At 39.8% G+C, this 14,771-nt stretch overlaps 1 protein-coding gene and 1 non-coding gene across 2 annotated transcripts in view; both read left to right on the top strand.

Annotated features, from left to right (window-relative positions):
- Positions 1–14,771, top strand: part of LOC133518685 (chorion peroxidase) — a 43,726-nt gene that overhangs the window by 27,672 nt on the left and 1,283 nt on the right. The window contains exons 5-12 of the mRNA XM_061852360.1: positions 1,599–1,807; positions 3,919–4,089; positions 5,581–5,739; positions 7,747–7,965; positions 9,417–9,614; positions 9,841–9,977; positions 10,334–10,501; positions 11,407–11,645. Of these exons, the coding sequence (XP_061708344.1) occupies positions 1,599–1,807; positions 3,919–4,089; positions 5,581–5,739; positions 7,747–7,965; positions 9,417–9,614; positions 9,841–9,977; positions 10,334–10,501; positions 11,407–11,645 (1,500 nt within the window). The remainder of the gene's footprint in view (positions 1–1,598; positions 1,808–3,918; positions 4,090–5,580; positions 5,740–7,746; positions 7,966–9,416; positions 9,615–9,840; positions 9,978–10,333; positions 10,502–11,406; positions 11,646–14,771) is intronic.
- Trnad-guc (transfer RNA aspartic acid (anticodon GUC)) lies at positions 6,234–6,305 on the top strand. The gene has a single exon. It is a non-coding gene; the product is annotated as a tRNA-Asp (tRNA).

The raw sequence follows: 14,771 nt of genomic DNA, 5'->3' as shown, positions 1-14,771 counted from the left end.
GCTGTTCGGCTTCGTTTCGGTTAAACCGATGTGTCTCAAATCGACAAGGTAAATGAACCATACATTTGTTATTGGTAGAGCTATAAAAATAGACATTGTTTGCTTCTGTTTGACTTATTTAACAATCTTATTCCGATGGTGATTACTGATAACCGAACATGTCCATAGCCTCCTGAATTCTAATGGTATTGTTTAGACATCACATCACGCATCACGCAGCCTCAGTTTAAGCTCGGTAGAAGCGTGTACATATAAATTACCGTCTTAAAAAACTGCAGACAACGATAAAAGTTTTAGGCAAAAATTAGATTTTACTCAACGCCTGCCTGTTACTAAACGAACGGGTCGTATTCTAGCTTTGAAAATTGAACTTGATTCGGTTCTCTGGCGCACTGAGAGTTATGTAGAATCAAGGCACAATATCTTAAGTAATTCTTGAATTTCTTGACTAATCTCAAGGGTCTATCAAATCAAATAGGCATCCCGGAGAAAGAAAGTATATGGCTAGGTAGAGATGCTTAGAGTATCAAAATGTCTTAATCTGGCACTAATAATAGTCCACAGACCAACTGTGTAATAGTCATAAAACAGCCTATACATGTTGTAGCATCAAGCCTCGTTCACACTCCAGTTGGCTAAGCCCTATCGGGTTTCGCGGGCTAAACAGATCCGTTACCGACGGGGAAGTCTAGCGTTTCGATTGGTCACTGGTTTACTAATAAAAATCGATACTTTATATCCCAAGTTACTAAAATGACAGTTCTATTATTAGAGTCTGTGCGGAAAGAGAAGAGCCAATTTACTCCACCTATCAAATGATTGTGGTATTGTACAAATGTGAATGACAGATCGGTTGGACAAATTGTCAATCAAACTGCATTTTAGTATCTCAGATTTACCTGGTATTTGTAAATATAGAAAGTCTCTATTTGAAAGACGTGATGATTTACAGTACAATTAGCGCCTGAACAAAAAAAATAGCAATGAAAATATTGGAAACCGATATTAGGATAAATAGTAGTGTTAGGGTTTTACCCATTATTAGCAATGTTGCTTCTATGTATACTTATACGTTAAAGTATGTATTTAAGTAGCTTCGGATAGACAAATAAAGTAAATATTTCGTTAATTTCTTTACTACTTATAAAACATATTATTTTAGTTCAAGATTATCAGCAGATATACATTACTTTCTTACATTTTTTGTAGGCGTTTATTCGGCTGCGCTGTTACGGGACTTACGGGCCTAGAATCACAAACCGATTCTGGCCAAAACATAACCGCAAATTGTATGAATTTTGTATATTAAAAAAATACAAATAAAAACAGTTTATTTGTAATATACATGCTTATTCCGAATGTATAGGCACAAAAATATGGTTGCCCTGAAAATCAGCCATGGCTAAGGAAGGATCTTAGACATCGGCATATGCTGAGTGGCATCCATTTTGGTGAAATATTGTTCTAGAATAAGATGTATTATAGGTTAAATAATTTCTATTCTATTCTATAAAAATTAAAATTATAGTTTGTTGAGCACTGGACGTTTCGTTTATTGTCAGTTATTTCATCAATCAATCGTTTTATGTTCCTTACAGCTCTCCACATCGCGGCGGCAGTATTGGTCGCGGCCCCACAACCAATGGCCACTTCCAAGAGCCACCTTACTGCAGAGACACCACTCCTGTCTGCTCTGCCAGCAAGTTCAGAAGTCATGATGGCAGCTGTAATAATCTAGCTAATCCATTACGATGGGGTGTGTCTAAGACACCGTTTAGGAGGGTGTTGCCTGCTGATTATGGAGACGGTAAGTTCTTTAAATCAAATACGTATTTTCATTCAAGAGCTCTCCTTTTAAGCGAGAATTGTTACGCAGGTAAACAACAGTTCCTTACACAGTTTTGGGTAGATGTAGATGTAGTGTAGGGACGCCCGGCCGGAAGCAGCCGGGCTGTCGATCGCGTGTTGCTTTCATTCAGCCCAATTCCCTGAAGTTGGAGCTGCAGGTTACTGTCCTGGCGGCATTCCCATACCAATCTCCTCAAATCTTCTTGTTTTCCTGCAGAACAGAAGGACATCTTTAAGTTCGACGTCCTTTAGTTCGTTTTCTATTAGTGAGTCTATACCGAATGTATTATATCGCATATATAGTAAGGAAGGCAAGAAGTTATTCAGGGACTCTATTAGTTATCGTCTCGGGAAAATAGCTTTCTTCCATCTTAAGAGGATACAGGAGCTGAGATTTAAATACTTTAGGTAGGTGAATATATGCGTCTCGCTAGCGGAAACGATAAGGACAACGCCAGGTTAGTCGAAAAATTCTCATAAAACGACGTTTCGTACTCGACTGTTTCTTCCTCCAAAATTTTACGAAATGTAACGAAATTTTGAGCTCTAAATGGTAATGAAATTGTATGTGGACTGTTTTGCTTTTTAGGCTAATTGATGTCAGTTTTGAATACCATGCTTCTCTTTGCCGCCTGGTAAATTAGGCCGTTTTTGCGAATATTTGAAGTACACTAGCGCCATAAATAACATAAATATCAAAAAAAAACAAAATAGTCCGACACAGATATTAATAATAACAATAATTTGTGTTGAAAAAACAATTGCTCTAGCTTCAAAAAACAACGGAGGAAACTGTCGAGTACGTTTGTATGGAGAAATGACCACTCATTGTTACCTCTTAAAGCCTGGCAACGCACGTACAACAGCAGGTGTCCATGGGCAACGGTAATCGCTTACCATCAAACAATTCGTCTGCTCGTTTGCCTCCTATGACATAAAAAGAATAGGGGTTGACATGCTTGCTCCGATTGGCACTTAATTCAATAGATTACCTTGGTAAATTATTGAATTAAGCCTGAATGCGATCTATTTGCTTGGCGATGGGCGGCAGTGTATAGTGAATGCTTGAGATTCTGTGAGGCGATGGATGCTAGGTGCTCAACTGTCCCAATTTAATTTGTTAATGTGCCATTATTGTTTTATAATTGTTAATACTTATAATTATTAGTTAGTTTAAGTTTCGTGACGCATTGGTTCAACTGTAATGTCATGTAAACATTTTTATCAATAAAAAAAAAAAAAAAAAAAAAAAAAATTAAGCATAATAGCAACAGTGATACCTACTCGTAATATTCTGCCTAAATATTCACAGACTAACATACGTGACAGTCATTGTATAATATAACTCATTCAATTGTTTACTGATATACCGCGTAAAATCCCGAATACAAACAGGTTTTCCGATAGCAGTTGCACCTTACATGCACGATGCAGCACAATAGCCATAGGGATTTTAACGTTTTTAACACGCTTTTATTAGGTCCACCTGTACGCCTAGTGTAAATAAATTCGATTTTGAAACGTGACTTACGCGTTTGCGTTTAGTCTCATTTTGTATTGGATTTAGAAAGAGCGCGCCAAGCGAGACGTTTTGGAAACTCAAAATCCTATACAAAATGAGACTTAACGCAAACGCGTTCGTCACGTTTTATGATGTCGATAAAATTTACACTAGAGGTACTGTTTGTAACTATGTAATGGAATCTAAGGTAATTTAACCATCTTCCAAGGATCGTAGCGTCTTGAAAATTGGCAGCTGTATGTAGTTCTGATGACAATACAATAATATGGTACTGTCAAACTGATCTGATGATGGAACCGGAAGATATGAACTGGAACTTCATGATGGAACATCGTATCATAGCTGTGTTGGGATTTGTTAGAAAAGTCTTGTAATAAACTTTGACCACGATTAGGTTTCAAGGTCTGATGATGAAGCCGGAAGATAGGCACTGGCAATCCATGATGGAATATCGTATCATAAGCGTGTTTTGTAGTGTTTTTTAAACTATTTTTTTATTTATTTATCTATAATTATTCTATAGGTGTGTTATAATGTGGTCCTTTCAGGTATTAGCTCTCCACGAAGAGGCGTCAATGGAACGGCTCTCCCAAGTGCCCGAGATGTCAGCCTCACGGTACACCGGCCAAGCTACGCTCACGATATCTCATTCACCGTGATGCTGGCTGTTTGGGGGCAGTTTATAGACCATGATATTACCGCTACGGCTCTGAGCAAGGGTATGATGATACTTTAAGTTACTTATTTACTCCTCTGGTGCAGCGACCCAAAGTGTGTCTTGGCCTCCAACACGACTGCAGGGCAGAGATCCCTGTAAGGTGCAGTTTCTCGCCAGTCTTCAACAGAATTACCTCTGTCATTTTCATCATCTTTGGATAAAAGCACTCACAGTTTGCCAAACCTGGACTCTCAGGTTCAGACTTTCCTAGTCGACGACTTAAAAAAACAAGTAAAAGCCCTTCAAGACCAGTTGTTGGGGGCAGACAACGAAGTGCAAAAACTACTTACTGAGAATTATGAACTGCAAGACGCGTCGTTAAGCGAAACGCGCAAGAAAGGAGCTGGGCTTCAAAATAGACCCACGTCCACAATTAGCTTCAATATTATGAAGTCAGTAAAATTTAGCCTCCATGTTTTATCCTTATAAGATACTAAATGGTCGTTTCTGCCCATCTTTCGTACCTACTTGTCAGTGCAACGCAGCCTGTAATGGTAGTATACATACCACTGTCCACACTATTAACTGATAAGTAGTTCTTAAATCTCATTGCAAAGACAATATAGCACACATTTCCGTCCTCACCACTTAGATAGTTGGCAGTCCTCAACTGTGCGTTTTCCGGAAACTTCCTGCCTCGCACAGCTAAACTATGGAATGATCTATCGCATGTGGTATTTCTGGACCGATACGACCTTCAAGAAAAGAGCGTATTCCCACCTCAAAGGCCGGCCTTTACAACCTCTCTGGTGTTGCAGGTGTCCATGGGCGGCGGCAATCGCTTATCATCAGGCGATTCGTCTACACGTTTGTGTAGACCTATATCATTAAAAAAAAACGTTAGTAAGAGCATTGCTGTTAGTACAATAGGGTTGTTTCCATCTACAAATCTTAGGGCAGAATTTATCCCACCCAATAAATTCTTTTGGATTATAAGAACATGTTAAACTACTTTTAGGGGACCTGTAATGACCATATTTTTGTAAATATTGAATTTAAAATATCTTTTGGCACACGTCACGTGACCAAACTTGAAATGTCATTGAAGATTCTGATGACGTCACAACTCTCGGATTGACACTGTTGACAGTTACGCGATAAACAACAAATGACAAATGTCAGTTGACAGTTCGTATCTTCTACGTGTGAATGTAGTTATGTGTCAGACCGTAAACTGTGACGTCACACAATTTTCAAAGAGCGTTTTGGGCGCGAAAGCATCTGTCAAAATATATTTTGTTAATTTAACATATTTAAAGCCGTTTTTAGTATAAAAGTTGAATTTTAGGGCACCTTTTAGTTAATATAGAAAGTAATACAAGCGTTTCAAAAAATTGGAAACGACCCTTTTAGCAGCAGGAACAGCACTAAGTGAATGGAGTAAAAGCGTGTGTTCATGTCCATCAATTCCTCAGACGTTTAGCAATTTCTTCTGCTAACATGGTATATGAATAACATGAAAATGCCACATATTTTTTTTGTTAAACTCCAGGCGAAAACGGCACGGCGCTCTCCTGCTGCGACCCCTCGCAGCCCCCGCACCCCGCGTGCTTCCCCGTGCCTCTAGACGTGGAAGACCCTTTCTATCAGGACTACCACGTCACCTGCATGGAATTCGTGCGTTCAGCCCCAGCGCCTACATGTCATTTCGGTGAGTTTCTATTTTGAAAATGTCAGGCGTTTTATTTTTTCCTTGTTTTCACGGTTGCATTGAATGCCAAAGGTAGGTAGCTAAGAAGAAAAAAGTGCAAAAGATGTAGCTGCAACATCATCAGCTGGCGTCTATGACGCTGTACTGCGCTATAATTGTAACTGAATTATAGCCCAGTACAGCGACTTTTTATAGTTAAATGCATCGGGTTTTATGATAGCCCTTTCTTATATATATAGCTACATTTTTGACTACCTATTTTCGAAGTCATAGTAGATATTAATTTTTTAGTGTTAGTGTTAGCGTAGATGAAACCTAAAGTGGCCACAAAGGAAACTAATTAACATTTTTTGATGTACCCTGCCAGTAAAGTAAATGTAGACATATAATAATTCGCATGATCAATATTCATTTATTATCGTTCATTATCAGTTGTGTAATTTTTCTATCACTTTTGTTATCGAGTGTACTGTATTTTTGTTACATTGTTAACATCTTCGGTAGTATAGTGGTAAGTATCCCCGCCTGTCACGCGGGAGACCGGGGTTCGATTCCCCGCCGGAGAGACTCTTTTATGCCTTTTTTCTAGATTTTTTTAAACATGCTCTACCTTCTACCTATGTATAAAGTATACAATTATTTTCTAATACTACGTCGGTGGCAAACAAGCATACGGCCCGCCTGATGATACTATAAATTAAAATGGTAGGTATGTATGTATGTATCCTTAATTTAACCATAACCAAACCTAATGTTTTTCTGTATTTGAAAGTAAAGGCCACTTGCACCAATCCTGGGTTAGCCACTAACTCGGAGTTAACCGTTAACACAGGGTTAAATTGTACTGGTAACTCCGGGTTTAACCGGTTATCCTCAAGTTAGTGGCTAACCCTGGATAGCACAAGTGGTCCTAAGGGTAGTTTAACTTTAAAAATAGGTTGGTTGTTGTGTTAAGCACTAACGATTGACAACCGTTGTGAGCTCTATCTGTTTCAAGTGTCAAATAAAATTAGAATCCGAGTACGTTACAAGGAATTTAATCTCCATGTACCAAAAAATGACATCAAAAGACCTTAAATAGGTGGCGCTACATACCTAGAATACTTGAAAAAAATATCAAATCATAGACAGCGCACGTCACTTCGTCAATACCGCCTAGGTTCTTACCTACTCTAGCGCTACTCTGGAGAGATTTGGAACTATTATTTATAGCTCATAGCTGGATAGGTACTTTTGCAACAGTTCTACCATAAGAGATTTAACTCCTTTTAATTTCACACTCCATAGTTACGTGGGTCTGTCTGCCACTGGCCTAAATCCAAACCTGAAGTTTGACATTAATACGTTAATAAACAGTGCCCTTGCTGTCGTCTCAGAGATTTACATACTAACCACAGTTGACGGATGATCGACGTCACTCAGTGTTGAGGTAAAATAAATGTTTAAAAAAATATGCAAACTTTTTTAATGGTAACAGACGGTTTAATCTGTTATTTGGTGAAACAGCCTGCAACCGTGTTAAAAAAAAATTATAGTATAGTAGTATAGGGACCGTGCGCGTTAGCGGGTCTGCCATCTTGTGGCCTGAATCGGAAACATAAACATGTACACATGTACATTGACTTCACACCAACGCAAGGGCTGCCATCTACCGCTGTCGTACGTTTCCTTGTGCATAGTAGGTTCTGCCATCTTGTGGCCTGAATCTGAAACATAAACATGTACATTGACACTTCACGCCAACGCAAGTGCTGCCATCTACCGCTGTCGTACGTTTTCTTGTGCATAGTAGGTTCTGTTTGTTTGATTGTTTCCCACTTTGGAAGAGTATACTTTAAATTTACACCTCGCGCCAAAAATCTGACATCTCCTGTGCTGCCCCCCTACAGTTTATACACGTTTAATATTTCACTGCTAAGTGACGTTGGTCAATCCGTCAACTGTGGTTGGAAGAACCGGCCCTTAGTCAGTCTTTATCTACTTAATAGTTTTTTTTACATGTTCCAGGTCCTCGGGACCAAATGAACCAAGCCACAGCCTACCTCGACGCCTCCACCGTCTACGGGTACTCACCAACCCGCGCCGCTCAACTCAGGACGTTTTCTGGGGGGCTGCTGCGGATGCTGGTCGTGGAGGGAAGGGAGCTTCTGCCGCAGTCCATGGATCCTAACGATGGATGCAATACAGAAGAGATGAACGCTAAGGGGCGGTACTGTTTTGAGACTGGTAAGACATTATAATGATTTTGCATCTATATATTTTTGGGTACAGCAGGATAAAGATGTTTCTTTGTGACGAATAATCGTAAAGCTCTGTTTTCAACTATTCTCTCTAACTTCGGCCAAATCTCTTCCTTCCTGGCTGTTAAAAACTTTAGGGACTAAACACTTTTGTAAACTAGAAGAGTCTTCTATGAATGCTCATATTAGAAATTTAACTTTATAGTCCAATGGTCATTCTCTCTCTAAGTCAGAAGACCTCTGGACCATGAGGTTCAATCCAAGGATCGGTCCCACAGTCTACGGGTATTCTTCAACCCGCGCCGCTCAACTCAGGACCTTCTCTGACCGGCTAGCATGAGTTGCGTTCTCGCGCGCAAGTCCATTCGCGCTAGATGTATGCAGTCGCGCAAGAGAACGCAACTCATGCTTGGAGGATGGAGGGCTTCTGCGGATGCTGGTCGTGGAAGTAAGGGGGCTGCTGCCGCAGTCCATGGATTCTAACGATGGGTACAATACGGAGGAGATGACCGCTAAGGGACGGTACTGATTTGAAACTAGTTTTATTTAATCGTATGGCATGCATGGTTAGGCAATCAGAGAACAGCTTTGAGGTTGTTAAGCCAGGTAACTACGTCGGGTGTCAAGACATCTAGATCCTCAGCTGGGCCAGGATAGAAGTGAAGTGGGCAGCGCCGAAATATGTGCTCAATGGTTTGTTCTTCTTCGCCGCACTCGCAGAGCGGAGACTCCTTCCAAACTAGTAATAAATTACAATCATTTCACTTTCAGCCCCACGATCAAACACGTGTGGGAGGAATCCTGTTCCCAGCCGTGTGACGTATATATGCTGGTGATATGATGTACCAATAGCTAGTTTAACTTAGGTACTTTATGTTCAATACCTCCCGTAACTGCATGGTTCTTAATGGTATTGTTCAGCCCATAGATCGTAAAAATCTATGCATAAAAAACGGAGCAGATCGTCTAGTAGGACCTGTGTTCTCGTGCGCAAATCCATACTTGAACTCGCGCTAGATGTATCGAGACGCGTGCGAGAAAGCAACTCATACTAGCAGGTCAGGTTAATGCTAAGAGGGGATATTATTTTGAGACTAAAAAGTAGAAAAACGCTGTCCTAACAATCTCAACTACCATGATTTTCCAAATTTAACGTAAATGTTCAAAAGTTGGACTCCAAGAGATGGCAAAAAAGCCGTCAACTATTGGAAATTGACAATAACACACTAAGACAAACATTCTTCTTCCTCGCGTTGTCCCGGCATTTTGCCACGGCTCATGGGAGCCTGGGTCCCTTGGCAACTAATCCCGAGAATTGGCGTAGGCACTAGTTTTTACGAAAGTGACTGCCATCTGACCTTTCAACCCAGAGGGTAAACTAGGCCTTATTGGGATTAGTCCGGACACTAAGACAAACATTATTTCCTTCGATATCAGGGGACGACCGAGCCAACGAGAACCTGCACCTAACCACAATGCATCTGCTCTGGGCGCGCCAGCACAACCGCCTCGCCAAGATCCTCTCAACTCTCAACCCGAGTTGGGACGATGAACGTCTTTACCAGGAATCCAGGAAGATTGTGAGCGCTCAGATGCAGCATATCAGCTATAATGAGTTCCTGCCTCTGGTTCTAGGTCAGTAGAAGCTATGATTTAAAGATCTAACGGCAACATTTCTCAAAATGGACACGAATTGTAGGCATCTAGGATATACAACTTAATACCATAAAAATTTAATTCCTGTGACAATTAGTTGGTCAGTTTACTGGTAGTTTAATGTTTACAAGCCACCTTAAATAACTCGTTGTTAAAGCCTAAGCCTAGATAAGTGGTCTGCAATATACACAAAATGTCCTTTCAGGGAATGATGTGATGTGGGCCTTGAACCTGTCTCTGCTGCAGACAGGCCACTCCAACTCATACAGTCCACGCGTCGACGCTTCTATGGCTAACCATTTCTCTGCGGCTGCTTTTAGATTCGCACACACTTTGCTGCCGGTAAGATTTTTGCGAAATGAATTTCTATTTGCTATCAATTGTCATATCATATACATATATAATTGTCGTATCATTGGAATTCGATACTTCTTTTCTTAGCCTGAACTGCCTTGAAGTACTTAATATAGTTGAGCAAATATCATGTGATTTTTCACGTTCACGTTCTTATAGTAAATCACCTGGTTCATCACACTAACCGGTAGTGGCCGTGGTAATTTTTTTAGATGGTGGTGTGAGACCAAATGCGTACCTCACTTGAAACTATTTAATGGCGAAAATCCCATGAGCCCGGTTGGGTCGCATCGTATTACTTTTAGAGCCACCTTTAACCTAACTGCTTTTACGTATTGTTCCAGGGTTTAATCCACTCCTTTGACGCGGACACGGGTTCGGTGGACTACATCCACCTTCACGAGATGCTGTTCAACCCGTATATGCTGTACCGGGAGACGGGGCCGCGGAAATCAGTCTATTCTGCCATGAACACGCCGGTACATGGGGTAGATCCTCATGTTACTGATGAGGTGAGTGAAACTGTTAACATACTATGTATATCCAAATGTTGAAGCTCAACTGGAGAAGTACTCAAGAGAAGTTCGTAGTAATAATAACTGTTACTAGGACACCTCTACCCTCAGCGCTCACACCGGTGTTGCCCTTGAGCCATCTTAGATGTCGCTTTATGTACTTAAGTGCCCACATTGTGAGGGCAAGTCACTGTCTGCCGCAAATAAAATTGTGTACCGTTTTATTAGGCAGGCGTCCGGTTTTATATCCCATAGCCCACTTACTACTGTTTATTAGTACATCGCTTTCATCTAATAGCGAACTAGTTCATTTTAGATTCCATCAACTCTCAAAATTAGACACCCTTTCATCAAAGTGCCAAAAGGGCCTGTACGTGTTGGCTTCGACTCCGCACGCCTCCCAAAGGCCCGGAATACCATTATTTCGAGATGGGAAAGACTTTTACTAGCTCTGTTTCGTCCCGAGTTTGAATGTGACTTGAGTGGCCTGCATTGTTGCTTGTTGCTAATCTTATTCCGTAAATCCAGTTCGAAGGACCATTCGTGTGCGTAATTACCGAAATGCCCGAATAAAAGCAGTTTATTCAGGATTAGATTATCCCGTACATTATCACTCTAAGCCACTTCCGAAATAATGGCTTCATTACTTTTAATTATGTACAAATAAAACTATATCCTGTATGTCCAGGCTTTCAGGAATTCATCTGTTTTGATCTTAATTTCAAGACGCTCTCATATCTCAGCGCGAGTGAGGGCACACGAGATAAACGTATAGTCCTGAATTATGTTTTGGTTCCTACTGTGCAAAAGAGACGGAAGTTGACTTGATAACTCGTAATCGTAATGTTAGCCGTTCAGATCCCATGAAGTTATGTTACTTCACTGCATAATCTTTGTTTCAGCTAAGCAACCACCTCTTCGAGCGCCCCACCACCAACACCACCCTCACCAACACCTCCCTCCCCGCGCACCCCTGCGGCCTCGATCTCGTCTCCCTCAATATACAGAGAGGGAGGGATCACGGGCTACCTCCATACCCCGCCTGGAGGGAGCATTGTGGATTCAAAAGGCCGAAGAGTTTTGGGGAGCTCAAGGGAGTTCTAAATGAGGTGTCGTGGCAACGGATCAGTACCATTTACAGGTACGGAAAGATCTATTAAACAAAATTGCTGTAAAATCCTGCCCTGTGGCTCGGACCTCGTCTCTATCAACATACAACGAGGGGGGATCATGGGTTACCATTACCACTATATCCGACTTGGAGAAAGCTTGGCCAAGAAGTAGCAAGACACCGAGGAGTTTTGGGAAGTTGAAAAGAGCGCTGAATGAAGTGTCTTGGACCTTGGACACGAATCAGCTTTGTTTTGGCTGTGAGAGACATGCAGTTAGCCCCTTCAAGGCTCTGAAACCCGTTAAATTCCAAAACGTTATCATGTACTTGGCGCAAAACCTTTTAATTTCGGTTTCGCTCGAAAAACCGTTATTTTTAAACCGGTTTTTATGATAACAGTTCTTATCAAATGAACGTGTTTAGAACGATAAAAACCGGTTTTTTCCTATGTAGGTGTTTATGTTTACGTGGCACACCACCAGGCCGGCCGGCAGTTTCGCCGAATAAACCGGTTTTTTAGTTTACAATAAAGTTCTTATAATGTTCGCGTTCTTATAAAAGTTCGGAGGAAAACTGAAATAAACCGGTATTTACCGATATTTTATAAACCGGTTCAGACTGATCAGAGCCTTGGTCCCCTTTGTGTTATTAAGGGCTGAAGTTCAAAGTGTCCAAGTCTGCTGTTTACGCTTACTATTAAGCAGGTTATATACGTCATAATATTAACATATTTCACATCTCAGATTCAGATCACATCCGAAACTTTTCCTGAAACATATATTTAGCTGAAAACAGAAGAAAACAAACCGTTAATGCAAATTACTCCCGGATGTATGATGTATGAGTTATGTTTACATACAAAGGTTCTACGAATCGTGTGCCCTACTGCCCAACATTCAAAATAAAACTGCGAAACGTTTGTGCGTCACTTATAACCATATGATGGTCGGGCTTATGAACGTGAAAAAGTGATATGACAGTGCCTGTTTCTCTCAATCGCGGAGTGTTAAAAAGTGATGCCAGCTCTGTCAGGCAGATAACTTCGTCCATCATAGACGTGGACGGTTAATCTAATTATGGTCTGCCTGTCTGTCTGATGGAGCATCTTGCAAGTAAAATTAGCGTTCAACGTGCACAACACAATATTCATCGATGTAAGAATGTTCGGATTTCGTGCTTTAAGCCGGTTACCCAGAATCAGTGGCTCAATTGGTATAGTAATAGCAATTGAACTGAGCGTGTCAAAGACATACTCGTATTTATACATACGTACTCTCGAGAGTCTATTCCTTTGGCAGTTTTTTTTTATATACTACGTAGGTGGCAAACAAGCTACAGTTGAATTTGTTGGATAAAAAGATCACTGTAGAGTCGGACCAAGCTAACTCTGCATGGAATTTACGATGATAAAATGTGGCAATGACAAATTTCTATGAAAATATACCGCTCATAAATTACAATCATAAAAATACTTAAGAACTAGGGAATGCATTAGCAATAAAATTAATTACAAAATAATATAATGCCGTTTATAATGCGTTATTCGGTGCAAGGTTCAATTAGCTTACTGCCCGATTCGAACAACAAAATTTAGTCACTGACATATCTAATCCATATCGTATCTTTAGCAAATGTGTGTCGTATCTTAAAGTTCGGATTGGGCCGTCAGACGGACAATACTGTGCACCCTCTGAATAAATAAATAAAGATTAAGAACACTATTTGCACTCTGTACTTGATAGTACATATACGAAATTCTAACCATGTCCAATAATAACAATTTGTCAGTCCTATTGGACCTATTTTCGGTGAGGTCATCGACACGACGACGTACATTAATAACGGACAAACTTACGCGTTCAGATAGCCCGATATTCACACTACATTTCATAAAAACACATGTAGATCTTAATATAAAGGATTATGAGCTAGTTTTCAATGACTGAAGTCTGAACATTGAATTAGCAAAAATAGAGTTCGATAAGGAATTATGTCACGGGTAGCTCCCGAGTCAACGGCATATTAAATTTTGTCACATTCTAGTTTCTAGACCAGGGTTCCTGAATTACATTTAAATTATACAACAAATAAAATATGTTTTTAACAGTTTTTTTATCAACCAACAGCTTGTGTTATCCGGCTCGAAGGACCATTGTATGTAAATACGTATTAATAATAGCTTGCTTTGCTCATTAAGTAATCGGAGATTATTCATTGTTGAAATTTCACTTTTTTTGTTCACTTTCTCGTTGAAATTCGAATAATTTAGGCAACGTCATGTAGCATTTAGAAAAAACTAAGTAATAATTTATTTTCTTAGAAATTTTAAAGTGTTTTGTAGTGGGAGTAACAAGTAAACGGAACATGATTTAATCATGTCTTTACATATAATTACTGTTTAAACAATGTCTAATTATTATCAGATAATGCATAGTTCCAAAAAATAGATCTATAACATATGCCTACTTATTAGGTTAGAAACTGCGAATTTTTTTAAACATATTTTCGGAGTTCAGAGTGGTTGTTATTTGTGTTTTGAAAGGGTTTCCTATTAATGGAATGGATTTACCTTTTCGTTAAGGGTTATAAAATCAAATTGAATAGATTTCGATGGGCAAAGGGTTTGGTGAGTTAAGCGTTATGTAAAACACATATAAAAACCCTTTGGAAGGGTTACAGGGACAGCCTTAAATAGTATCAACGTATGAAAACAATCTTACTAAACATTTTCTAGTATTAATACGCTTCAATACTAAACTAAACGTTTCTGTTTAAGACGAAAGTGGAGGACCCGCGCGAAATCGTCTTTTCATACAAACGTAGTCCTCATTTTCCTCTCTGGATATGAACATTATTGAAAATATTTTGACACAATTTGTTGTATATTGACCACGGCCAGGCCTCTACGTTAGATTTTTTCCGTTATTTTCATTATTATAAGATTTAGGAGCGCTTCAAAAATTGTTTAAAAACTGTTTTTCGCTCCTAATTTTTACAATAAAGTTAAACGTAGGAGTATAGTTATTGTTAATACATAAAATCATGTAAAAATATTTTCTGTAATGTCAATATCCAGAGAGGAAAATGGGAACTACGTTTGTATGGAAGAGAGAAGCGGCCGTCCCCTTTCCTCTTAATATAATAAATTATGTTTTG

This window comes from Cydia pomonella, chromosome 6, assembly GCF_033807575.1.
Source record: "Cydia pomonella isolate Wapato2018A chromosome 6, ilCydPomo1, whole genome shotgun sequence".
In the NCBI taxonomy this organism is placed as follows: Eukaryota; Metazoa; Arthropoda; class Insecta; order Lepidoptera; family Tortricidae; genus Cydia; species Cydia pomonella.
The sequence above is the reverse complement of the archived record's forward strand: the minus strand, read 5'-3'. Positions and strand labels throughout refer to the sequence as shown.